Consider the following 26401-nt stretch of genomic DNA (forward strand, 5'->3'; position numbering starts at 1 on the left):
TTAACAACAGAAAAGGTCAAAAACATGTTTCTAACTTTTCTGGAACGCAACTAACTTAATATTTAGCAGCTGGCAGCTGTGGTGATTACTTTTGGATTATATCTAAAGTTTGCTGGAATATAATTACTGTGATCTATGAACCAGGTAATTAAGGTAAAAACTCCCACATTTTCTTATACCTCATTAAAGTATTTCCTTTGAAAATTGTTAGCTAATGATGGTACATTAAGAGTTTATCCATTACATGACAATGAATAATTAACACCTTTGTCCTGGGACATTAAAGGACAGAATGGTGCTTAACTGCTCAATGTGAGGATAATTATTTCCTAATTTACAGTGCAAATATCATGCAAGTTTGGGGAGAAAGGACCAATCAAACAGGGAAAATGGAATGGAAAGAAATTACTTCTTTTCATAGAATTGCAGAAGGATTTGGATTGGAAGGGACCTGAAAGATCATCTGTTTCCAAAACAACTGCTGTGGGCAAAGACATCTTTCATTCATTTCCTTCTTTACCAAGAAACTTCAAGCCCTGTCTGCATGCAGGACCCCTGACTCACCTCCCCACAACCTCTGTTTTCAAGTTATAACCGATTCCAAATGTGTGTTATCACCCCGAAGACTGGGATCAACTCTTGGGTCTGAGTGTTCCAGGCACTGGGAGTGCTGGAATACAGCTTTTCCTCAGTAACCAAATTCAACATATGACACACTGCAACAATTGGATTAGACATGGGGGAATGGAAAAGCAACCTGTGGTTGTACAGGGCACACAATCACATAAATTTATATATTGGTCAAAGTTTTCTTGAAGAAAGCGAAATGAATCAGGTACAAGGAATCTCTGTTGTCATGTAAAAGCTGGTACGGAATAAATTAATTGGCTTTAGGACTGCTCGGGACTGGCTCTGCTCTACCACGCGAGGCATGCACTTGTTGCAAAACAGCACAGCAAGGGACTCTATCTGTACTCAAGTACCTAATCTGAAAAGCCTGAAACCTTCCAGTTTGATTGCAGCTGCTCTGCAAAACAACAGCTTTGGTGGGAAACAGTCAAGGCGTTGCTTTTGGACCAGAACTTCAAAAAAAAGTTTCTCACGATCATCTGTTAGACCATCGAGTAATTACATATCTAGTGGAATCCCTGCCTACAGAGGAAAAAAAAAATTAGTCTGAAACAGAATATATTTTGCCTGCTTTTAATTTTGTCTCCAATTATGATACATTATTTATGAAGCCACAAAAAGTGTAAAGTAAGATTTTTCTGCGAGGTTTTTCTGTTTATAAGGAACTGAGTTAAACAAATGAGATAATTAGGAAAATTAGGGTTAAAAATATCCATTCTATATGAGAGAGACATGCATGGCTACTCAGGAAATCCTGCTGTAAGAAATTACCAAGGCCAGACTACCAGACACACTACATGTCTGCTAAAAGATTAAATCAATCCACCTTGGGACCGCTTTTTCTCGAGGAACTGGGAACTTTCAAATCATCTCCTTCCCAATAATTCTAAATTCCTATTAGGTCGAGTAGTTCGAGCTTCTGGCTCGAAGGCAAGCTTTCAATCAGTTCTCGGCCCATTCTTCTTCCCGCTTCGGTGGACATAGCCTTTTGCCAGAGCTTCAGCAGCAATCCTCCTTGGAAAGAACACAACATGACATTGGCAAATTAGCACGGAGCGCATGCGGCTCGCAGCACTCCAGGGACCAAGTGCGCGTCTGGCAACAAGCACCAGACACTCTCCGGGGACAGAGAATTGTAGACAAAGCTGGAGCTTGCCGGTGGGGTGATAATTGCCTACAAATGTGCGGGGAGACGCAGAGCATTCATTCAGCTCAGGATCCTTTGTATCTGACAGACAAGGGGGCTCGCTCCCTTGTCACCAGTTGCAGGTCGAAATGATTGAAGACTTGTGGGAAGGTCTTAGTCTGCTCTGGCACATAGCTCCGTGGTTTATGGAGCAGTAGCCTGGGAGGTATAGTCAGGCCTGTCTTCGTTTTCACTCTAAAACAAAGAGTGTTCACTTTCTGCCAGCTAAGACTCCAAGCTAAAGAAGCAAATGATCCAAATACTTTTGTCCAGGTGATAAGCAGAGGCTCTCTAGGACGCGTGGCTTGGCCAACCCAGCCTAGCATCAGCACTGGTTTGCAGGATAGCCTCTGCCAGCTCCTCACCCCAGTCAGTGCTCATCTTTGGAGTGGGTAGAGGGGAAATGTGAGGGTAAAAATGTCTTGTGTAAGAAGAATTTATTATCTTCCTGTTCTGCCTTTGGGTAGAAAGCTGATCTGATAGTCCGTGAGTAGAAAACTTTTAGAAGCAGCACAACTCTCATTACAGTTCCTGCTGGACTAGCAGGGGCAACTGAAGGAAAATAAAGAGCAATCAAACTCTGAATCAAGAAATCAAGTCCCACTCTGGGTTAGACAGGGTCCCATTCTAGGAGGTGGTAAGACCCTCTATCTGCTGTTGAAGTTTGCAGTACCAGTAGAGAACCCTGTCTCTCACAGCATGTATTTATAAGCACCTACAAAAACAGTATGTTTTGTCACCTGTGTTCTGTAGCACTAAGGTAGGGTCTTTCAGGTCCCTGCTGAGGCTGTGGATTTAGATCCAGTCAAATTTATTTTAAAGCTCCTTTTTCTGATCTGCAAATCAGTTACCAGGCTTAATTAGGTGGCATTTCATTCTCAGCTGAATTCAAAGCTCATCCCTTAGAGCAAAGCCAGGGAAATCTCTCCCCTGCAAAGCAAGGGATTTCAGCTATGGGATTCATTATGGCTGCACCTGCATGAAGCTTATCTCTCTTTCTCCTTCCATTTATGATGTTCAACATCCACACATCCTTCCCTCTCTCCCTGCAGTGCTGTAGCACCTGATGTGCTACCCTGGTGCTCTCGACCCTCCTTCCTGTCCTTCTGGTCATGCTTTTCCTTGCTGTGCTCCACTCCCTTCCTGGAGGTACGTCAAGAAACCCTGAACTTTGTCATAGGCTGCAAGCAGGCAATAGATCTGTTCAGACCCTTATTCAGATTCCAAAATTAATGCTGTGTGAAAAATGTGAGGGAAGCACTCTGTGATGGGAAGATGCTCTTTTGCAGAGCTGAATAGCTTTATTTCACATATTTTCAGCTTTAAATCCAACCGGTGAGAGAATTTTCAGTGAAATGTACAGGTAGAAGAGGATCACCATATCTAGGCATGCCAATTTTTCAGTGTATTTTTGCATTCTATTTTAATTTAAAGATTCAAAATAACTTTGCTTCATAAAGGTCAAACAAAAATAGCCAGCCCAGGAGTAGCTACGAAAGAACTGAATCCTCAGGAGGGTGTAATTCTGTGTTGCACCACTGGATGGTGATGTACGACTTATTTTGCTGAATACGATAAAGTCAGCATAGACTAAGGATAGTTTTTCTGGGTCAGATCTCTGCTAAATCAAAGACCGAGAGAAAACCAGAAACTGAAACCAGAACACTTCTGGACACAAAAACTGTTGCTCATGATAATTTACTTTTTGTTTGTTTGTTCTTGTTCAACTGGTATAATAATTTAATTTACAGCTGTAAGAGTTTCAGATTCAACTGGTGAAACACAAAAAAAAAAGTCTCTGTTTTTAAAGTTTCTGTAAAAGCTGGGAAAAGAAAGAATAAGATCATCTGCTCCCATAATGTTTTGAGGTTTTTTCTCACTGAAATCCCTCATATTGTCAGTGTTATCCCAAGAGCATTTGCTGTGGGATAGCATCTGCTGTGTTGTTTGCTTATGGTTGTATTTTAATTGTTTTACTGTTAATCTCTTAGATATGTTTATACTACTTTATATCAAACATTCACTGCATTCATATGGAGAAAGATATATAGAGAGAACAAGATATTAATATCTATGGACAGCAGACATCTGTAGGTCAGGCTCTTACCTGTTATTTTATTTACTTTGTGAAGAGCTCTCAGTGACACCAAGACCTTATTTTGCTCTGGACTGAAGCCACTAATGGATGGGAGAACATCCCCTTCAACAAGGATCCTCTGGGGCAGGAAAGCCTGGAAGTTGTTTGTGGTCAGTAAGTCTGTACTGAAGTGTGTGGCAGCAATGAAATCCACAGCATTAGCCCAGTCTTCACCAAAATTTGCTTCTGGCTCAGAGAGATATTTTAAGCTGAAAGAGAAGAAAATAAAAAATGTGGCAGATAACTGAACGCTCCTGTAGAACACACTAGTTGATCATTTATCCCAAAGGTTTTTGTTCAGTATAAAATCCTGAGTGGCCTCAGCGCCACAGTGACTTGAAGCCTCCTTAAGTACTTTATACCAAATTTCTCCTGGCAACCCTGCCGCTTCCCAGATTAAACACAGCTCCTGAATCAGGCCCTGGCTCCCAGAGGGGAACCAGCATCTCATTTTAAGCCCAGAGCCTGACTGGTCATGGCAGTCTGGGCAGCCATCTCTCACTCGTCATCTCACACTCTGAGAGAGATGAAGTGCAGAGCCTAAAGAGTACATGGGCTCATGCAGACTTTGTTAGGATGCCATCCTTCCAAAGAGGCCTGGAGGTGGAAAGATGCTCCATGGACACCGTTCTATTCCCCTTACCTGTCATGGAATCTGGGGAGTGCATAAGCAATGGAGGAGGTGTGTGCCTTCCACATGAGGCCAAGGGCATCGTCCAGTTTGAAGGAGGAGAGGCTGGCAGAGCTCCCAGCTTTGTGTTCTGTAGATAACAGATACTGCAGCAACAGGGAGCAAAAAGGGCAGAGAATGTGAGAGGAGGTTTAAATCCAATTCTTATTTCTTTATATAAGCACATGCCTCACAAAATACTAAGCTAAAGGAAATTGCATTTGAATAGTTAGTAATAGTTGCTGTTCTTTGACTTCAACATTGCAAGGGTTTTATTCACATAATTTCGGTATTTGGTTACAAAAATTCAGTGGACTTTTGCATCTGAGTGCCATGGAATATTCAGTGTTAAAATAGGGGACTCTTTATTATCTTAAAAAACTTATCTATATTCTTTTAACCACAACTTTCTGAAGATTTTCAGAAAAAGAAGAAAATTATCCTTGCTATCATTATAGTTATTTGAGGAGTAGACATTTTACAATAACTTCTGAAACATGATGCATGGGAAAAATGATCTTATGAAGACAAATCCAGTCTTACTCTTAAACATCTACTTTCACTCACAAGGGGGACTTACAGTTTAACATTCCTGCTCATTATCAGTTATTTGACTACCAATAAAAAATACAGGCTGCAGTTGTCGAGCTATAAAAAATAGTTATTAAATCTATGGAGTAAGAAATATTGTTATTTTTGGGATTAGAGAACAGTCGAATAAGGAGGAAAGAGAATATCTCCTTGCATAAATTGGTGTAGTTCTGATTGATGTTTCAGCATTTTCAAGTTTTAGAAGTTTAAAGAAATAAACAAAACTTATAAAACCAACCAAAGGGCACTTTTTAAGGGCTGTGTTCCATCTCACAGGCTTATTTTGGATTGCTAACATAAGCAGTATTGGAAGAATACAAATATAATTGAATACAAAACAGTGTCTTGGAACAGAGGCCAAAATACAGAACTATCTCAAAGGAAGAGAAAAATTCCATAACTTTTAAAAATCCTGTCCTACTTATTTCTGACTCACTGTATGTTATGCTTTCCTTTTATCCTGCTTGTTATTTTTACATGAAGCTGCTATTGAAAACAAACTGAGCTCTTTGAATCTTAAAAAATAACAGTAATAATAGTTTTTAAAGCTAATATTTTGGTATAAGTTCTAAACATATTTTTTAAAAAAATATTTACTTCAAAAAAAGCCTTCCAGTCATCCATGAGCTTGGGCATGCGAGACCAGCAGTCTTTAACGCTGTAACAGAAATCATCTTTTTGCTCCTCTGGTGGCAATATTTCTATCTCATATGGCAGCTGCCCAAAGAGACCAGCCTCCACTGCCCCCAGAAAGGGTATAATAGACAGATAGTAATTCATACCTGCAACAATAATTAAAAGGCAGCAGCTGTTAATCACAAGCAAATGAAAAATTCCGACACAGGAAAATGAACTCTCTCCCACACCAAATGCAACTGTTTCAAATTGCCACAAATAAAACTGTGTTCAGCAGTGGAATATATGTACTGAAATGTAATAAAGGTGACTCTTGTATTGATTTAGATATGATTTGTAGTGTTCATTTATGCATTGTCCTTTAAGAGCCTTGTATGAGCTTCCACTGTGTTTTACTTTGCAGAAAAGGAAAAAAGCTAGTGGAAAAAACTTAGACCTTTGTAGGCTGTCATGGACAGGACAAGAAAAGTTTCTCAAATAGTAACTGCAAACTAAGTGTAGAAAGACTAAGGGGTATTCCACAAGGATTGTTGCCATTAAAAATCCCTCTTCTATGAACCCTTTACCTATGAGAAAGGAAACTGTGATATTTTCCTGGAAAATAATAATTTTGCTTTTAAAAAATATTTCACTCACTGAAAATTGCTTGGATATTATCTCAGATTATCTGTTTAGATTTATTTTATGATGATGGCTTTCTTTGGTCAGATGCGTAAGCTGGAGCAGTCAGACCCAGGATGTAGGAAACTCAGGCTCAACTCTCACTGGTGCCAAATCTTGTCCCCAGTGAGAGTGCCCACAGGGCTATTTGATATTCCTCTCTTGAAAGGAGAATCTGAAGTTCTCCTCTTAATTGTGTCCCCTTTGAAGAAATTAAGTTCAATAGTTTTGAGTGAAGAAAACCCTGGGGATCTGTTGGTCTCCCTCTTGGGTAGGCACCTCTGAGTTGTTATGCTGAGAAGTCATTTGCTCATGCGTGGTCTCAGGGACATGGACTGTGCTAATGTTTTGTACAAAATCCCAGCAGTGAGGACCAAAATCATCAAAACCTGAACACCTACCATGCGTCCATGTCCTCCTAATGGGAAGCCATTGTTCACCCTTATGGGAGAAGATCACAAAACAAAGTTCACAAAGGAGTGTGTGTGTTGCCTGTAGTTCAGCAGGGACTGAGTCTGCATACCTTAGGAGCAGGGATACTGAGGGAACTCGGTGTATTGCTCTAAGCATGAGGTGATAAAAAAGGACGGAGCAGCATGGAGGTGCTGTGGTCATGATCTGTCGAAATCGATGCAGATATGAAACAAAGGATGGGGCAACACAGCGGTGTTGTGGTTATGCTCCATTGAAAACCTGCAGCTAGCAGGAACTAAGCCCAAGGAATGAACCAGACGGTAACCAGAAGCTGGCCTTTGCTTCATTGGCTCAAAAATATGTCTTGCTTTTCACACTCTGCATATACTAAAGACTCAAGAACCACATCAACATGAAATGTCACCAACTGTAACTTAACCTTTTCCCAAAAAAATATAAATCTAGCTCAAGTGGGGAGGGAGGTCAGACAAGACTCCTTCATAACTTCTGGGATCAGTCAACAGGCTGAACTTGTCTTCATCCCCCAAAGGGATACCAATTGGGTAAGAACCTCATTCTGTGCAAGTTGAATTATTATCTCTAGCTAGCTTTAATTGGTGATTAGAATTGGTCAATATATTGCTTCAAATTCATTTTTGCAATCAGTTACTGTCAACAGCAATCTCTGAACCTTAACCTGTCACAGTGTTTGACTATCAGTGTGTTTGTTAATAAAGTGTGTTATTCAGTACACTGTTTAGTGTGAGTACTTCAAGGGCACTAAGAGAGGAGTGGCCAGAAGCAGATAACATACTTGGCAAAACTGGAAATATCTACCAACTCCAAGTAGGAACATTGTTGGTGTGTGACCCTAAACAGGTTGGTCAAGCCATGCTCCAGTAGAGTGGGCTGTTTGGTGGGGGCACTGACAGGCTGGTCAGGCACAAGGGTCTCAACTTCCCTGGGGGTGCTGATGGAACAAATATAAAGGGTTATATATAAAGAGATACCCCTTGTCTCGTGTGATACAGCTCCTGAATGTGGACCTGGGAGGACCTGGTTGGGAATTCAGGAGGAAATGTCTGGCCAGTCAGAAGAGCAAAGGAAAACTCTCAAGTGATGAGAAGACAGTGTTTCACTGAGACTCATTGCTGAACTGGCTCTTGCCTCTTGCTCACTATTTTCATGAGCAGTATAGAAACCTTGATCTCACATCACAAAGTGCTTATATTCTTTTAAGTGTTCTTGCCTATATTATACATTTGCACCTGCTTGGGTGACTTAGAGAGCATAAATCAATTCAGGGCAGGTCTATACTAAATATTATTCTAGGCAAAGAGACTGATGTTCTTAAGTAGGTAGAATCCCATACACCCTAGGTATATTAAATATGAGTTTCTGGTTTAAACTCATTCCTGGTTTCATGTGACTACTTGTGCCAGAGAGGGCTGCTCTGAAGGTCAGCTGAAAGCTTTCATATCCTCAGAGCACTGAGAGACGTTTCCATGCAATCTCAAAGACTCTTTGCATGTTCTTCCTTCAATAGGGTAAATCAAACCTGAGTTTGTGCATTTTCTGAAGGCAACAAAATGGACATCAAGCAAACATGCAATACTTAGAAGTAAGCGAAGAGCAGGAATTCAAACACTGAGAAAGTAAAAGTGATAGATTTTATTCCAGGAAGGTCCCCTTCTTGCAAAGGGCTATGCAGTGACTCTTTCTTGACACTGTGTGGGACACCATCCCACAGAGCACTAGTGCTATCTAAACACAGAGAGGGAAAACCAAAGATGAAGTGAGTACCACAGTTTTACCCTAGATTTACATTTAAATTTTATCTATGCTTATGTCTTTGTTCACTTGAAGATATATGCATTGAACTGCTGATTCACAGGCAAAAGATTAATCCAAATGTCCACTGAAGGAAAAACATTCCTGTGGCAGGAATGGGACAGAGCTGCTTGCTCAAAGCTACTGACAGGTCTGGGGAAGAGGGGAGCTTACAACAGGACATCAAGGAGGCTGAGGGAGCAAGGGACAGAAGTGATGGAGGGAAAATATGCTAAGGGAAAAAGAACAAAGGATGGTATAAGAGCCACAAAGATTTCTGCTTGACATTTTTTCACAGAGTTTTAGTTTGAAGTGCAAGCAACTAAACTGAAGAAATCTGCTCTGGACTAATCGTAGACTGCAAATATCTACAAATATCTACAAACATATATACCTGTCATAGTGCTTCTCACATATTTTCAGATGGCCTTCAAGGATACTAATTTATTTTGGAGAAGAACAGTGTGACAGCATATACTTACAGGACCACCAGCTTCTTACAGATTGGCACAGGAGCTCTCCATTTTCATAGCCACAGGAAGTCACACCAGAAGGATCTGCTAATCTACCTGAATGAATCAAATGAAATAATACAACAAATACTTCTCAAACTTGTCACACAAGAAATCCCACTGAGATGAAAAAAATATTAAGGAATAAAGCATGCAGAGTTTTGGTTAGAGAAGCAAAACAATCACTGTTGCTTTGCTTAAAAAACAAATGTCCTAGAGTACTTGTGTTTCCCATTGCATAGTAATTTGATTGTGTTTTACATTTTGAGCTATCCCTCACTGTAAATGTATTCTGTGAATTTATAGAACTGTTTGAAATCAGGAGATCACAGTATTTTTAGTGAGAATTAAATATAAATTCACATGCAGACATGAGCACATGCATAGCTGAAGCATCATTTCTAACAGATGTAGGGCTGCTAGTTCAGGAGAGCTGCTTAACGAGCAAAATAGCACAAACTAAATGTACCAGTAATTGCCTCACCTAATTGGGTTGTGTGATACAGAATCACTTCCAGCTTAATCATGCTGACAAACGTAGCCTTACTGTGAAGCTAAGCATGCAAACATTGCTGTAACTAATTAGCAAAGTTTGCAAGCATCTGTGCTGTAGAAAACATGCAAGACATTTTGCAATTATTCATGAGAGGATATTTTACTTTGAGCACGTGGCATGAAGAAATAGCCTAAGCCCTAAAAGAATACCATATGTGTACATTAAGTGTTGCCATGCAGAGTGTCAGGAAGTCTGCTTTAAGTGCATGACATGCAACTACCATGGCCTTGTGCAACAACTTGAGCTATTCCAGAAGCTCCCAAACTGCCCTGCAGAGCACTTGCTCTCTGACGAGTCAGCTGAATAGTGGCAGTGTCATTTCTGTCAGATTAGAACTAAACCTAATTGCCAAACCAAATTTTCTGATACTTACACTCAAGAAGAAGAGACAATCATGAACAATGTGCATACAAATTGTCCTAATTAGTCTTCCTAGCTGACTGGGCAGAGCTTGTGCTTTGGGGCATGCTAGCTACTCACACCTGTATCTTTCAGTAGCCAAGCACTGGGAACACGAACTTGCAATAATGAGGGTTGCCGTTCAACACAATTTTTTTTTTTTTAATTAAGATTGTGTTTTTTAATATTTACAGAAATATTCAATTTTTCAAGATTTTACTTCAACAGACTGTCAACAAACAGGCAGCAATAGATCACTGGTGTGAAAAGAGGGTGAATGGGAAGCATAAAGGCTAAGAAGAAAAAGACAAATGTTGCAAAAGAATTGTACATGAGGTTTACCAAATATTGTTGGCCTTGGTGTTTCAGGAAAATGAAGATTTCCCAGGCAGTATCAGTGATAATTATAAGATATGTAAAAATTGGAGCTGGAAGCATTAAGTGCACTTACAGGTGTCCATACCATTTTTGTTGTCTCTGCTTCCTCCTCTTCCCTGTGCTTAACACAATTGTTATTTCAGTCTTCAGGTCTATCCAAGCTAATCTGTATTGACAGTGCCTCCCAGCTGTGTTATTGATAACTATGTGAAACCTCATCAGCAAGATTTCTCCACTTGTTTTTGTGGAATGTTGTTACTGAAAGTGCTAAATGTAGTTATTCTCATCTTGCTGATGAAGAACTCCTAGCACATCCTCCACTTAGCATAGACTTATTTTAGCAGCAGTTATCACTAAATTCTCCTTCAGGTGCTCCTTTACCAGATTTGCAGTTCCCTTGTCCTGTAAAATGGAGTAACTGCATTTCTGAACTTTGAAAAAAACCCCATCATTTGTATGACAAAAGAAGATATCAAATAGCCTGACAGAATTTACCTTTGATTCACATAACCTGTGCTTTATCCCTTTTTTTATCTGGTTCCTTATCATTAAATATTCTTTCCTCTATACTTATTCTAATGTTTTGTTTACTGCTGATGTAATACAAATAAATACATTTGTTCTTATCTCCTTTTTTTTTTTCTTAAGCACAGGCACAATCTTTCCTGCTCTTCAGACATACAATACCATGTGAATCTTTCTTAAAGTTCTTGATCCTGGGTTTATACTTCTGTATGTGAAGTGGGGATAGAGTCTATCCTGTTTCCTCAGTTTCTCTGGGTAGGACTCTCAGTCTAGCTTTACCTCCCAAGTGACAATTTATGCTTCCACAATCTCATTCCTAATAGCCATGCTGTCTCAAAATCCTTGTCTCTGCTGTAAATTTAGGCAAAATACTGATTTCATTTTATGTCCCTGAGTGGATTATCACAAATCTTTGTACCACTCTTATTAAGTAACAGCTTCACTTGTTCTTCATGGTTTATACAGAACCATAACCATAAAAATATTCTCTCAGTAGCATAACTTTCAGGATCGGACAGAACTGTTAATTCTACAAATTTTGTAATATTTTCAAAGTTCTGTTGTCTTGCACCATGAACTCAAATCTTGCTTTTGTTTGACCAAGCTTATTATGTTGACATACAAATGCTTCAGTCAGTCATCACAAATCTATCCCACTGCCTATCTGCATTAGGTTAGCCCTTGCTAACCCCACTACTGTATGAACCAGAATTATGTTATTCTTTGTCCCTTATCCATCTATCCTTCAAATGCTCACATTTTTTTACTGCATAACTACTTTAAGCTATGTGATACTTCTCCATTTAGTATTTTTTTAACCTTCTGGTCACGTAAATTAAAAAATTTGTCAAAGTGTCAGTCCTCTGACTCTTTAGTAGGTGACAAGACATCTTTACCTGTCTATGCAACCAGGGGCAAATCTTCCCCTCACAAACCATGTCCCTTGTCTCTACTTGGAAGTTGTCCCTGCAACAAGGCACATCCTCACTTTGTGAATGAGGCCATACTCCACAACTCCTTCTTTCCAGCAGGTCCCCACTCAACTGTAGCTGCTGCATCCAGTCATCTTTGACTCTGCCACACCTTGGGTCAATTCTCCTGCTGTACCAGCCATTCGTTTCATTTGCTCTTCTTTTTGTATACATAAAGAAGGAATATAGGAAAAATCTTGCCTAAACTCCAACCAAGTTCTTTTTGTTGCTAGCTGTTTGCCAGCCAGTTTCCTGCTTGGGTTTTGCTTACTATCTTGTTTTCCTCATTTTGATGTAGGAGTAAATTTTCCATTAGGTGTGACTAAATGCTGGCAGCCTTCCTTCACCACCAGGTGCAGGACCTCTGCCTTCTCTCAAACCTACAGTGTGACCCAAACAACCACCACAAGTAGCTACAGGTTACATCCAATAAAGAAAACAACAGGCAGTCAGATGCATTTGTTTACCCCTGATAAGATATTGCAGCCTTAGCCTTAAAGAACCTTTCACACATGTTTCTGTGTCTGCTCCTCTGGAAGGGACAGCAAGCAAACCAGAATGACTGCCCCTAGACAATAACCAGCTTTTAGGGAATAAACCCTTAGAATCTGGACATAATTTAAAACAAAATAAAATAACAAAAAAAAAAAAAAAACACAGAAAAATCTTCAATTTTTGTAAAAAGCATATTTAGAAAATAAGGAAGCTATTTCTAAATTGATCATGAAGAATAAATGGAAATAAGTTCTCAGAGGGAAATGTTGACTTTCAAATACATGTCTTAGAAATTCAACGCACATCACCTCTAGAAGCTCGTAGCATGAACAAAAATAAAAGCCTATTAGTTAACAATTTAAGAACATCATTGTAGAATGCATGTCCCAAAATCTGTCTACATAAACTGAAGCAACTGGGAATGCCTTTCCAAAGATTTTTAGTTAGCTGAAATATTGCCCATCTATACCACAAATCTGGATTCTGACCTCTTCCTATAAGGAATTTTAATAGTTATTTTTCAGCAGGGTAAGGGTGTTCACTCAGCATTTCTTTTTCAAATTGGCAGCTCTGTCAAAGTTTACAATGTCTGAGGCCACACTGGGCTTGTGAGGCAGAAACTTTGGAAAGGAAGCCTCTAAGCAGGTCTGGTAAACACTTTGCTAAGCCAGCATCTTAAGGAAATAATTCATACCTGTACGAAATTGCCAGCCATGCTGCAATGGCAATCCCCAGAGAATATTGCCACTGTTTTGGGGTCCAAAGGCATCAAAATATTTGGCTGAAGCACTTAGCAAGCTCTTATACACTCCCAGTCGATCTTGATAGTTCCAAGCACTGATGACAATTTTGTTGTCCTTAACTGGGAAATCCAGCAGGCTTTCAGGGGCCAGGTCCCACAGAGGGGGATAGAGATCTTCTCCAGTGACATCGTTTTCGCTCTGTGCCGCGGCAGGCACAGGACTCAGGGTGACAGTCACTACAAGAAGAGCGTGAATGCCAAAACGGGGCCACATTGTGAAGGCTTGTGACCCAGGTGATTGTGGCTGCAAGGCTTTTATTGGTAAAGGTGAGGGCTGGACAAAAAGGCTGACTCAGACACACAAGCTTTGTCTCCTTTCCCAGCCATGACCCTGATGTGGAGTTGCCAGACTAGCAGCTGTGAGCCATGCTCTGTCCTCTCTGTGGGATCTAGGGAGCACCAACAGATGTTTAAGAGGAACCAATCTAATCAGAGAATGTCCAAATCCGTGCTGTCCATGACATGTGTACACACTTCCAAATGGTTGAGGTGCTACAATACTGATTGCACAGCTGCACTATAAAACTTTCTGTGTCCATGTTTCTCACTAGCTGTCTGCTTCCCTTTTCCAGCCCAATTCCTTTGGGTAGAGAAGGGACAGCAGAGGCAGAGTTCTCACCTCAACACACACACAGGCTATGGGTGAGGTACTCTGAGGAGGACTCCAGGCACTGACAAAAGAGCGGCAGTGACATGCTGCTGGTGCTGCCCTTGTCAGCTTTGTCTTTTGGCCTTGGGACAGCTGCTGCAGCCAACAGGTCATAAGAGTGTTGGAAGTAGCCAGACCAGCCTGTCTTCAGGCCACACAGCACCTAGCGAGCTGTACTTTTAGCACTGGTTTGTCTTGGGTAGAAATGGTCATCAATATAAAGCTCTAAGGTCTCCTATTAATGCCCCATGATCCTATAGACTCCAAAGGGAACAGAAAGGCCATGCCTCCAGTGATAAAATTGGTATTTAAGTTAAACTCCAGCAAAAGTGAAACTGTCCAGCTGCCTTCATCTCACCTACTGTCAGGAATTCTAGAACTTTATCATCCTCATCTGCTTTTTCTCAGATAAGCTATGGTTGCAAAAGAACACTCAGCAAACAGACACGTGGCTTGTTATCTCTCTAGTCTTTTATTTGCATGAGAAAAATTGCAAATGCTGCTTTTCTTTGAAGTAATTCTGTGAGTTTCGATTGGGCTTTGTGTGCCTAAAGAACCTTCAACCCGTGGGTGGGAGCAAGTCAAAAGTGGCTGCAAACATCTGAGAGTAAATTCAAAAGAAATGTATCTCTTCAATTCAAAATTTTTCCATTTACTCTATTTATTAAGGAGACTTTCTAATAAATAGCAGAAGTTTTCAATGATCACTTATAACTTTTTTGTCTGCCTGTCCTTGGGTGACTGGGAGAGAAACCCAAATGATTTTGAAATACAGTGTTCAACAGAGATTAACACAGATCTGATCATGCTGCCTTGAAGAAGCTTTGAAAGATCAAGTTGTTCTTTCTTTAACTTCTATAGATGGCACTTACCTAATCCAAACGTGGGCATTTTAACATTAACCTAGCTGTGTAGATTCCCCTGATAACAAAACAGAGAATCAGGCATATGCAGAATGTAACTCATTTAAAGCACGCCACTGAGAGATGTATTGTTCCTGAAGGACTGTAGAGGGAGTAGAAATTACAAGTTTACCTTTAGACATAGAAAAAATATTTTTAGATTAAATAAAATCAATATTCTTTCTACTACTTTTCTGAAATAATTTCTGATCTATACTCTGAAATACTAATTTCAGAAATGTTTTGAAATGTACTTCTTTTTTTTTTTTTTTCTTGAAATAAGGTATTCTATTAAATAATCCTGAGGACAAATGACAAAAACTGTACCGATTTCATATATATATATATATATATATATATACACATATTTGGCTCTAATTGAGGCAATGGGCAGTAAGGCTCACCTAAAAAGGAAGGATGATGAAAGGCATCAGCCAAGGCACAAGATATATGGAGAAAACCTATGAAAAAAAGGCACAAAGCTCATAATTGCACTAAGGCAGAAATTTTATTTAGGAACATGAAGGAGTGAGTAAGAGTGATTGGCTTTTTTTTTTTTTTTTTTCACCATCACTGAAAGAAGTGTCCCAATTGGGAAGCTAAATTCCTGCTTTTCTTTAGTCAAAGGGGAGAGTTTGAGCTCTTCTAATGAAAGTTACCAGACATTTGTATTACATGAGCAATTTTGCTTAAGGTATATAGGATAAATAGAGGTGAATAAACGCCTTCACTTTTTTTTTGCAGAGATACCATATACATACATCCTCATGGCAAATTACCTGGTAGGGAACTACTGGTTCCATGTTTGTGTGGAACTTTACCGTGCATGAAAAACTGTTCTCCTGCTCTGCCATCTAGAAAGGAAAACCCTACTAGCACTAACCTGGGCAGGCATGAAAATATTAATCACCAGTATAAATGCAAAAAACACACTTTCTCAAAAGACTTGTAATAATACAGAATCAAGATAAATTAATGGCATAATGCTTGCCTTATGTCAATTTTTGAGCTATTTGATAGGAAAAAAAATTGTGTTATATACTAAATGGGAAATGAACAAGAATACATCTACTTGGACAGACTGCTGAGTCCCTTCACTTTTAGAAGTTTCAGCCTCTCACCTTATTATGGTAATAGAAGGACCTAAATAACCCAGTTAATCTTTAAAGAGCCAACAATAGTTTTTTATTAATATAATAAAAAATTCTTCCTGAAAAATATTATAATTCAGTTTATAGACCTTACTTCATTTTTTGCACCTATCTGTGTGTGCAAACAAGTTGCTGATGTTTCTGTAAGACTTTAAGGACAACAGTTTTCCTTTGAGAAATACCTGACCTGGTGTTTCCAGTTTGGAATCCAGTCCAGTTGGTTTGGCTGTCCTGAGGGGGAAGAGGGGAGGGTACATGTGATCTCAATTTGGCTTGAGTGGTGCTGGTGTTGGGTGTTGAGCCACAGCACCCCTCCAGGGATGCCAGCATTTTAAGCAATGGGGAGATTAAGGAAGACTATTAGTGATGTCAGCACCATTATTCACCACTCTGTTAGCAAGTACCCTACCAGTTACTCAGTAAGGATGTGCTCCCAGAGACATTGCAGCAGAATCACGTGCTGGGAAAGGCTGCAGGATATGATGGGTGGTAATTTCAGGCCTGATACGTAATTATCAAGTTTCAAGAGAGAATGCTGCAGTTTTCAAGTGGGCTACAGATTTTGCTTCAAGATAACTGCAGAAAAGCTAATAAGCATCAATTAGATTAGTTGAGGTGACCACAAGAAGAAATGGCAGCCCTAAGCCCCCAAACTATCAAAACATAAGGTTCCTTAGTCCTGTTGGATACACTGAGGAAGGAGCTGGAATGTCAGTAAGGAAGGGACATCAGTACTCCCAATGGAATTAATTCAAAAGTGACACAGAGTTTTGCAGGTGAGAAACCTTTAGGTAAACTGGGGATATCATTATCCTTCAGCCACATAAAATAGCACTGAAAGGAAGGGTTTGCCCACTTCATTTTAGGGTAACAGTCCTAAGAGGAAGAATAATGGGTTTTAATTTGTATGGGGTATTGCTATGAGCCTCCCTACCTCATGGCACCCTGTTTCATGTCCTGACACTTGCACCAGAAATTGTGGATGCCCCTTGTCTATGATCTGTTTCAGGGAAAAATGACTACACTGTAGCTAAAAGTATTCTTCATGTAATTCACTGAATAAGCTAAAAGCAGTGGATATATTTAAGTTTCTTACTACTCTCTGTTGTTACTGTTTGCAGCTATTGTCCTGAACAGGCTTTCTATCTCTTTTTGTCACAGGCTTTTAGTATTTGGCAGAGAGGATCTCTCTGGCTGCAGTATCCTCCAGCAAAACCCCTTAACAGGGCTGTAAAAGGGTTTATAAATTGCTACTGGTGTTTCTGTGAGTAAAGGTCATCAGCCAAGCCCTGTGGTCACAAGTGCAACCACTAATGCAGTAAGACATGCTGCGGTAGGAGCATCAGGCATCTGAGGGGAAATTATACTGCGTGTGTAGTGGATCTAGCAGGAGGTGCTGCATCATCATATCCTGGCATCCTTGAAGCTAACATTCCTCCTTCTTTGGAAAACATCATTCTTGCATTCTCTATTAATCCCATTCTCCCCTCTGCAAAAGCCTTCCTGTCTTCCCAGCTGATTTTGCCTCACCAAAAACAGTAACCTGCATTAAAGATCCAACAATTCAGACTATAAATTGTAATTAATCAGCATACAGAGAAATGCCAGGTTCATATTTGTGGTGGGATTTTACCATTTGCAGTTTTTCTTTCCCAGACAAAGCAGTATTCTTTCCATGAGGCTGGCTGGGTGGAAGTCTGGCTGGACAAATGGCTACAAAGGCAGGTGTAAATCCAACATTTCCAGAGCAGCAGTTCATAGTAGTAAAAGAAGATTAATAGATTAATTACTACCAAGGTAAAAATATGGATTGAGGAGCAAGCTACACACAAGATGTGTAATGGGTACCTAGAGGTGTCCTAGGACACCTGCTGGTGTCCTGGCTGTACTTCCCAGATCACAGTGCTCCAGGAGAGTCAAGACCATACTCAAATTCCCTGAACAGGCTTGCTTGCAGGACCAATGTTAAGATGTGCATTTATACATATCCATATATATATATATCCATATATATATACACATATGAAAGAAACCAGACAATAAAAAATATGTTTATCAGACCCAAACCATAAAAATTTGAATTTACCTATAATTTTCATTTTCATAATGGTATTATAGAGGTATATTTATCTTAGAGGTTAGTTCAGATTATACCATAACCTTTACTGCTTTTTTTATCTTCAGCTTGAAGGTGAAGCTGATCATGGAGTCAGCTATCTGTAGAATTTAGCACCTACAGTGTGGTCTTCAGCATCACCTCTTCAACACCTTCCATAAAATACTTCAGGCTTATTTTCACAGTGTGATGGAATTCATTCCACTGAGTCAGACTATACAAAAGCTCCACTCACTGAAACACGTACTTAAAAGTTGATATAACCAAAACAGGTACTCCTGAGAGCATCTGAGTTGTAAACACCTGTTTAATGGAGGAAGATGATAGTAAATTTTTAATACGATATGTCTATTTTTTTCTTAGAAATTGTTGTCAAATACAGCCCTAAGACTGCTTATGAAGCCAAGGAAATATTTTGGCTGTCTGTTTATATATCACCAGGGAAAGAGTATACTGCAACAAAAACTACTAGAATCACGTTGAGTGGGGTTTATTTTTCAATCTAACATTAATTATGCATTTATTTATAATACAAATAAACTGAATCTTCACTTATAATTTTAGCATGACATTTTAGTTAGATGAAAATGAGAATAACTAATTAGAAAAAAAATCAGCATAATGGAAAAGATTCTTTAAAAGAAAGACACAAGTATCCAAAGCAGTAAATCTGTGGCAAGATGCTAATGCCCAGATTTACTGATGTGAAATATGCAAAACGACTACATCAATTAGAAACTTGGACCAAAACAGCTCTTTTTTTTGCCATTTGGAAGGGGTAAACAATTATTTCAGGGATTAAAATCAGCTCTTGAAACTCAGAGACAGCAGAGGAAATTTTAAGGAGGCTGTCAACCATCTTCTTCCAGCTGCAGCCATTTTCCTTAGGCTGAAAAATAAAAGGGAGGGGGAGGGGAGAAGCTTTCTTGCAAGAAAGGAAAGGAGAGGTAGCAAAAAAAATTCTCAGAGAAATAGATTACTCTTCATTGTGTAAGTAGGAAAAATAAATTTTAGTACAAGACAACTGGAGAGAAATGTAGTAAAATAAAACATGAGGTATAAATTCGCCTCTCATTTATTGCCTAATTTTGCTTCTGTCATGGGAAAGAATAACACTCTTGTTGTTTCTAATTGATATTCTGTGTTGGTATACAACACACTATTTTGGTTCTGCTGTTCATTTGCAATGAGAGAGGAAATAAGGGTGATTTTCAAGGAAACCAGATTTCAGTCTCATTTAGAGAAGTCTGAATAACTCACAAAAAACAAATTCCAAACCTGTTTGATTAAACTAAAATGTATATTCAGCATATAATTGCTAAACCAAATCAGTCATTTTTGAATCATAATTGAGGTACTATAAACTATAAAAGGTGTGTAAGGAGCAAACACGTGCATGGATAGGTGTTAAAAGACAGAAATGACTGGGTATTCACAGATGCTTGCACAACAAAGCTAACGTTGAAATGAGATCTAATGAGAGTATATGGAGAGATGTCATGTCACCAAGCTGAGAGATGACAGAAAACAAATATTTTTTTCAAACAGAATACTTTTTTCTGGAAAACATGATAAATAATTCCATTGCCCAGTTTCTCATGCTTTTATTTCCCTTAACTTTTATTTCTTTTTAGAGCACACCCCAAACTCCAGTACCTGGGTGCTCCTGAGAACTCTGCTTCTGAGTTTTCTCACATGGCATGACTTCATACATATCAATATCAATTCCATAATGCAAATGTCCAATGCTTAAAGACTCACGTGAAATTCATTTTCTGTATCTGACAACCACCTGCTGATATACAGCAGACATAAATACGACTAAGCTCCACAAAGGCCACCAAGTTTGGGACCACAAAAAAATCCCTGAGACACACAGCTGGGCAGCTATTGCAGGACAGGAATTTCTAGTCTGTTGTCCCAAGTCATCAAAAAATTAGGCCTTGGATTGTCAAAAGGATGCAAGTGAAACACGTGTTTACTTTTAAATAGGTTTGAAAGGAATTCATTTAGCCCCCAGGTGCTCCTATCAAACAAGAACATCTGAGGACTCTCTGATTTCACCAGAAAAAATGTCCAGCTTCCCAAATATTCCTGGCCTGTTCTGAAGTGCCATTTCCTCAAATGTGTGTGTCACGTGACCTTACTCATATTGAGTCACACTTACTTGTCCCATTTAATTCTCATCAAGAAGACAAGAATACCTTTTTGGTGATAAGGTATGCCTCCCTCAGCCACCCATCCAGCTAGCTGTCCTGCTCCTACATTGTTGTCCAGTATAACCTGTCTTTGTCTCCTCCCTGCCGGCACCAGCACTTGGGCCATGCTCTGTGGTCTTTGCAGGGAGCCACAATATGACACTTACTTACAGGGGATGGCATACCATGGAATACCATGCAGCAGAAGAGCCTGGGGAGATGTGACCTGCATATTTTCTGCTGTTTGGGTGGCAAAGGAAGCTGCTGTGCTCCCTAGAAACAGAGTTTGCCTATTCCAGAGTGATGAGACCTGTTGGAGATGCTTAGAATTGTCATTGACACAGCTGCAAGAAAGTCTTGGGCTGTAGCCTAGATTTAAATGAAAGGCCAGGGGTACTGATGCCTTGTGAAGGCTGACCTACAACAGAGGCTAGATGGAGTTAAAGAATAAAGTAGGGATTTATTAGGAGGCCTCAATGGATACACCCTGGGCAGCACAAGAGCCCAGCCAGGTTGAACCTGAGAGCACACCCAAGATGAACCTAAAATGGTCACAAAAATGCACAATGGGTCACGGGGTGTCACACTTTTTTAAGTTCCGATCCCTTAGTGTATTGGAGTTAATTATCCAGTTATAGCTTTAGCCCATGAAGTCCCATCCTTCTTTTTCTCTCTTCAGTCCACCATTTTTTATGCTCTTGGGCCTGAGATTTGGATCATTTGTCTGTGCTCCCCAGCTAGAGAAGGAATTGTTTTGTCTGCCTACTCTGTGAAGAGAGCTTACTATCCCCTAATATGAAGCTCAGAAATACACACTAAAGCAGCACAAAATCTGAAAAATATAAAAGCTAAAACCTGAGGCATCAGTACTTTTTTCCCTTCTTTTTTTTTTTCTCTTTTTTTTTTTTTATTAGCATAGATCTCTCTGCTGGCTATTCCACACCTAAAAACACAGAACACAGTTAAGAAAAATCAATTAAAAATTTTGAAATATTAAGCTTTTAAGAAGGAGAGGACAACCCCCCTACAGAAAAGTGAATATAAGCAGGCATGCTTTATAGAAGCCAGGTTTTCTGATGTCTGTGATATCATCCTGGATTTCTATTGCATTTCCTTCAAAATAATTTAATTTAAAATACTTAACCTTGGAGACAGAATATTTGGACTCCTGTTCAGATTGTCTTGTTTGGAACAAGTGCTTAAAAAATAAAGCATTCTAATTTGTTTTGTCTAATTAGAGTGGGTACAGCAGGCTCTGATCCTGGGCTTCTACCATCCTTATATTAAAATCACACACCAAAATTTCTTGGCTTAGCCTTATCTGCAAAAATACTTGCACGAAAATACTTAATATCCTTGTCCCACTCCTATGAATGCTAACAGTATGGGCATAGCAAAACTCTTTTTTCTTCTTTTTGTTTTTTTTTTTCTTTTCTTAGAGTTCACAGGTCAACAGCTGGAAATGAGGACTTTATCTCACATTTTCCTTTGGTGTCAACACTGGTGCCAGTCAATCTGAATAATTGAAGGTGGTGAAAATGCAGGCTCCTGTAAATTTGTATATGAACACTAGATGATGCTATATATCTTTTCAATCTCCCTATCACTTTCATATGTAACTGAAAGAAAAATTATATAGAATCAGAAGACTGGACTAGAACATGTTTTTAATATGTTGGCAAGTATGCATATATGCCAAATCATATCACTAAAGTAAAAAAACCTATATTTCTCTCCCAGTCAGCTGTCTCCATCTCAATTGACAGGTACAAAGAGAGGGTACATCTAATTTTAGGGCTACTTGTGGCAGACATTGTGGCAATGTGCTACAGAAGGATTTTAAACAAACACCTAGTAGCAACAATGCTTTCCAAATGCTTTGGCAAAAAAAACCTCTTTGCCCAGCAGTTTTTACACTGGACAAGGTATCAACTCTTTTGCTGCAGTCAGGATAATTCCTTAAACTGGCATAAAGATCACATGCTGTACTTGGACCAAGTTAGCTTGGTTTCGGTCAAGATGAAACTTGTGCTACCAGGTAACGTGTAGGGTACAAAAAAGGGCTTTGGCTCAGAGGAAAGGCTTTGAAGCCATTGTGGCTTCTGTCTTTCCTGTAAAAAACAGCTCCTCTGATCCCTATGACCCTCGTGTGTATGATGTCTTTATGACACAGTTCAAACATTAACCAGGTGGTGAATCCATGTCTCAGGGTGGATAGAGTTACAGACACAAACAGGTTTCTGTTCAGACTCGGTGAGTCTTTCATAATTTGCAGAAATATTGAATCAGAGAATCTCAAATGTTACTGTCTAGGAAGTGGACTAGCAGCTGCTCTTGGCCCAGAGAGGTTTTGATCTGTGCTGTTTCCAGAACTCCTTGGTCAGGGGGCAGTGCCCATGCACTAATGTGCTCACCAGGCAGCCAGGGAAATAACTCTGTGTCGTGCTCATTTCCCATCAGTGGTGCAGTCACCATTACCTCAATGGCTTGAATCAGGCTATTTGAAAGGGGAGTTGATGAGAGCACATGGGCTTGAGTTACACTTTAAAACTGCTTGAAGAAATACTTTGACCGTTTGCCAAAGCCTTGATAATAAATACAAGATGCACACAGACTCCCAATGGCTCACAGAACATCCTGCAATGAGAGAGAGTGTCACCACAACAGTCATTGAAGAAGACATTTATTCTTTAAAGAGGGCTCAAGGAAAGTTTTCTTGTGTCTTTTTGTGGGCTTTAATGGTAGTGAAGCCTGCAGAACCAGAGTTTCTGGTAACCAAGCTATTAAAAGTACAGTAAACAAAATGAAAGCTGAATTTTTGCTTCAACTCAGTTAAGCACCTTTTAAATGATGATGGATCAATGGAAAGTGCATGCAAATGAAAAACGGGTAAAAACATTTTAGGATTTTTTTCCTTAAAAGAAATTAACCCAGTCATCTTTGAGAAAAAGGACTTAGCTTCCCTGAGTTAGTCTGTTACTCATGTCTCATTCCAGAACTAGATCTGAAGGGTAGGTGAGGAAGACATGGCAGCAAATATTATCATGGCTTTGGGGGACTGTAACTGGAAGTCATAAGGTACATGGCCAGCATCAAACAGGAGATGGGATGCACTGCCTGGCTCTGTGCCTGAGCATCAGCAGCTCCAGCTCAGAGGAGAGAGCCTTCCTTTCCAGTAACTGCAGATTTCCTTTCGAAAAAAAACTTCATTATAAAACTGAGAACATTTACTTTGCTGCATTAAATGATTTTTATTTTCCTTGTATTTTTAAGTCATACAAAAATTTTGTAAATGCAAAGACAATTGATGTTTTAATAAAATCCATTACTACAATTCATTATTATTATTATTCACAGAAGTTCTCAGGTTATGTGAAGTATTTCAAGTGAACAGAACATTGTTTTTTTCTAGTTATGGCAGAAACAACCAGTGATTTGAAAATATGTGTTTACTTTATAGCAGTTGGTTTAGTAAAGCTTCTTAATTAAGTCTGTCAGTACTTAAATCAGCATGAGGAATCCTGTGCCAGCTTAGAGGAGACAATGGCCAAAATGTCTGAGAAATCCTAACACTGGGGATGGTCATTTTGACAAGAGTGTGAGATTAGCTATTGACCTTAATGGAGGCAAGCTTTAGCCCCAGAAGATTTAAAGGAGTATCTCTGTATTATTGGAGATTTGTTGCTTCCTACACATGCCTCTTCTCCAATTACAAGACAACTTGGATTGTGGGAAAAGTGGGTGGGTTTGAAATGAGTGGATTCCAGATCTTTCGAGCAACTATGACTACATGGCAGGGTAAGTTTATGTGCCTTCCTTGGACTTCCTTCCTCAATAATGAATGAAACCTGGAGGGCATCCTTTCCTGTATATAAATCTCATTAATAACTGATTAACTTGGCCAAATAGAAACACTTGGATTTAGTGCTGACTTTGGTCAGCAATAAATGGGACAGATACCAAGTTAACCACGCATTCAGACTCAGAACAGGGGGAGCAGAAAGACTCATTCTGCAGCACTCTTTTCAACACAAAGGCATCACCTTAAGCTTAAGGGCCAATTATGCTTCAATTATGGTCTCTTGCTGCTCAGATCGATAAAGGATTATCTCAGATCTGTCCTGCAACATCCTGATTCCCTGTGGGCAGCAGCATCAGCTGTCCTGGGTTTACATATTGCCATGGCAATGTGACCCAGAGCCTTGTTGCAGGACTCCAGTGTTGCTGGGACGGTCCTTACCCCACAAAGCTCGATTGCTGTTTTGCCCGTAATAGAATTACACCGGGGTAGATGTGTTGTGCTGGAAAACATTTCTCTCCAGGGACTCCAAACAAGGTCAGGCCATCACCCTTATGTCTCTGCCGTGCTTTCTGTGAGCTGCAAGGAGTGCAGGAGGGCGTAAGCACGGAGGAGCCCAGCATGTCCCTGGAACTCACCCGGCAGGGATTGCCTCTGTCCATTCCCTGACACTCTGACACTACAATGCACCAATACTGATTTCTCAGGCTCCTCCTTGGAAATATTCCATTCTTGCCTTCCCTTCCTCTCCCTGCCCTGCACCAGCTCCACGGAAAGGAAGAGGGGCTGCTTGGTGAGGTGACAGCAGGTAAAGTCGCCATAGAAACCGGGGCTGTGGCCTCATCCGCACAGCGAGCGGCTCCCCCGCAGCCCGGGAGAGCAGGGAGGCTGCTGTGCTCCAGCCTCAACTGATCCACTGTCTGTCATCTACAACCATCTAAAGCAATATCCGCGTACACGAGGCAGCAGATTTGGAGAAAATCATTTTCTCACTCGCTCTTTAAATCAGAATCAAAATTCAGTCCCCGAGTCAAAAGCCTTGCAACAAATCTGCCATGCGTACTTCTCAGTACACCTACAGAGCTTTTTCTGTGCACATGCACCAGCTGGAAAACCTGATATCCTGATTTTATTGTCTTGATGTGTGCCTGAGTCCTCTAATTTCTCTGAAAGTACTAGGGCGTTATGTAAGAAGCTTGGATATGATCCAGGATGTAGATAACAGCATAACAGGCCTGATTAAAAGCCCAGCAAATTGTTGAACAAAGGATCTCATTCACTGTTGCTTTATTAATCAGCAGCTTGCCTAAACACAGTGATTTTTTTAATAGGATTTGTAAGTGTGAATTAACAACTAAAATGTCCAGTCATCATACATAAAATCCAGTAAGACATAGAAATGAAAAAAAAATTATTTTCAGGATTACTTATGTTGAGGTCTCACAGTTGTTTAGGACAAAGAAGGAGCAGAGATAAATTTGACAGCATTTTCAAAAGTTTCTAATCCAAGAGTTACCTCTGAAAATTGCATTAAACTTAGAAATTATATATACAAAAATCCACTGTTCCTAAAATGCAGGTTATAGTGAAAAAAATAACTAAGAAACCAAAGACAAAATAAAGAGAGAGATTATCCATAGGAAGAGGACAAAAAGACAGAGAATAATTCAGGAGGTATCACAGGTGGAAAAGAAACTAATTATCTAACATCAGGTCTTGGAAAGTCTAGGTGGAATTTTCATCTGGAAGCTTATGTATATGGTAATGTGATACCACCTGGAAGTTAGAGTAGGAAGATGCAGTCCCAGCCTAAACAATTATACACATCCATAAGTTATCAAAACAAGCATAACAAATTAACAGGGAGGAAATAAAAATTTAATTAACATTAAATGAGGAATAAATAAAAACATAAAACACTCTCAAGCCTCTCAGCTAACAAAATGCAGACTGTTTATTCACCTGCTTCCTCACATCTTCCCTGCCTCTGCAAGCTAAGGACCTAAGTCCCCTGGCATTCAAAGGGAATTAGGCTTTCTAGTGCCTACAAATAAATGAAGAAAAATCACCTGCTGTGAAGACCCCTGAAAAGTACTGTGTTTTCTTGATCACCAGATGTGTGAGACTAGGATGGCCCTGCTTCTCCCAAACTCTCTTTAGGCACAGAGGAAGGAATCTGCAATCCCCTAGGATG

The 26401-nt window shown here is 39.7% G+C and overlaps 1 protein-coding gene across 1 annotated transcript; it reads right to left on the bottom strand.

Annotated features, from left to right (window-relative positions):
- Positions 1 to 1240: 1240 nt before the first annotated feature.
- On the bottom strand, positions 1241 to 13650 carry C3H6orf58 (chromosome 3 C6orf58 homolog). The gene is made up of 6 exons (XM_059843379.1): positions 13285 to 13650; positions 9237 to 9323; positions 5812 to 5996; positions 4597 to 4730; positions 3924 to 4162; positions 1241 to 1644 (listed from the first exon to the last, which is right to left on the bottom strand). Exons 1-6 carry the CDS (start codon positions 13604 to 13606, stop codon positions 1517 to 1519), a joined length of 1095 nt encoding a protein of 364 aa, XP_059699362.1. The 5' UTR covers positions 13607 to 13650; the 3' UTR covers positions 1241 to 1516.
- Positions 13651 to 26401: the final 12751 nt, after the last annotated feature.

The sequence above is a fragment of the Haemorhous mexicanus genome, chromosome 3 (assembly GCF_027477595.1).
Source record: "Haemorhous mexicanus isolate bHaeMex1 chromosome 3, bHaeMex1.pri, whole genome shotgun sequence".
Classification (NCBI taxonomy): Eukaryota; Metazoa; Chordata; class Aves; order Passeriformes; family Fringillidae; genus Haemorhous; species Haemorhous mexicanus.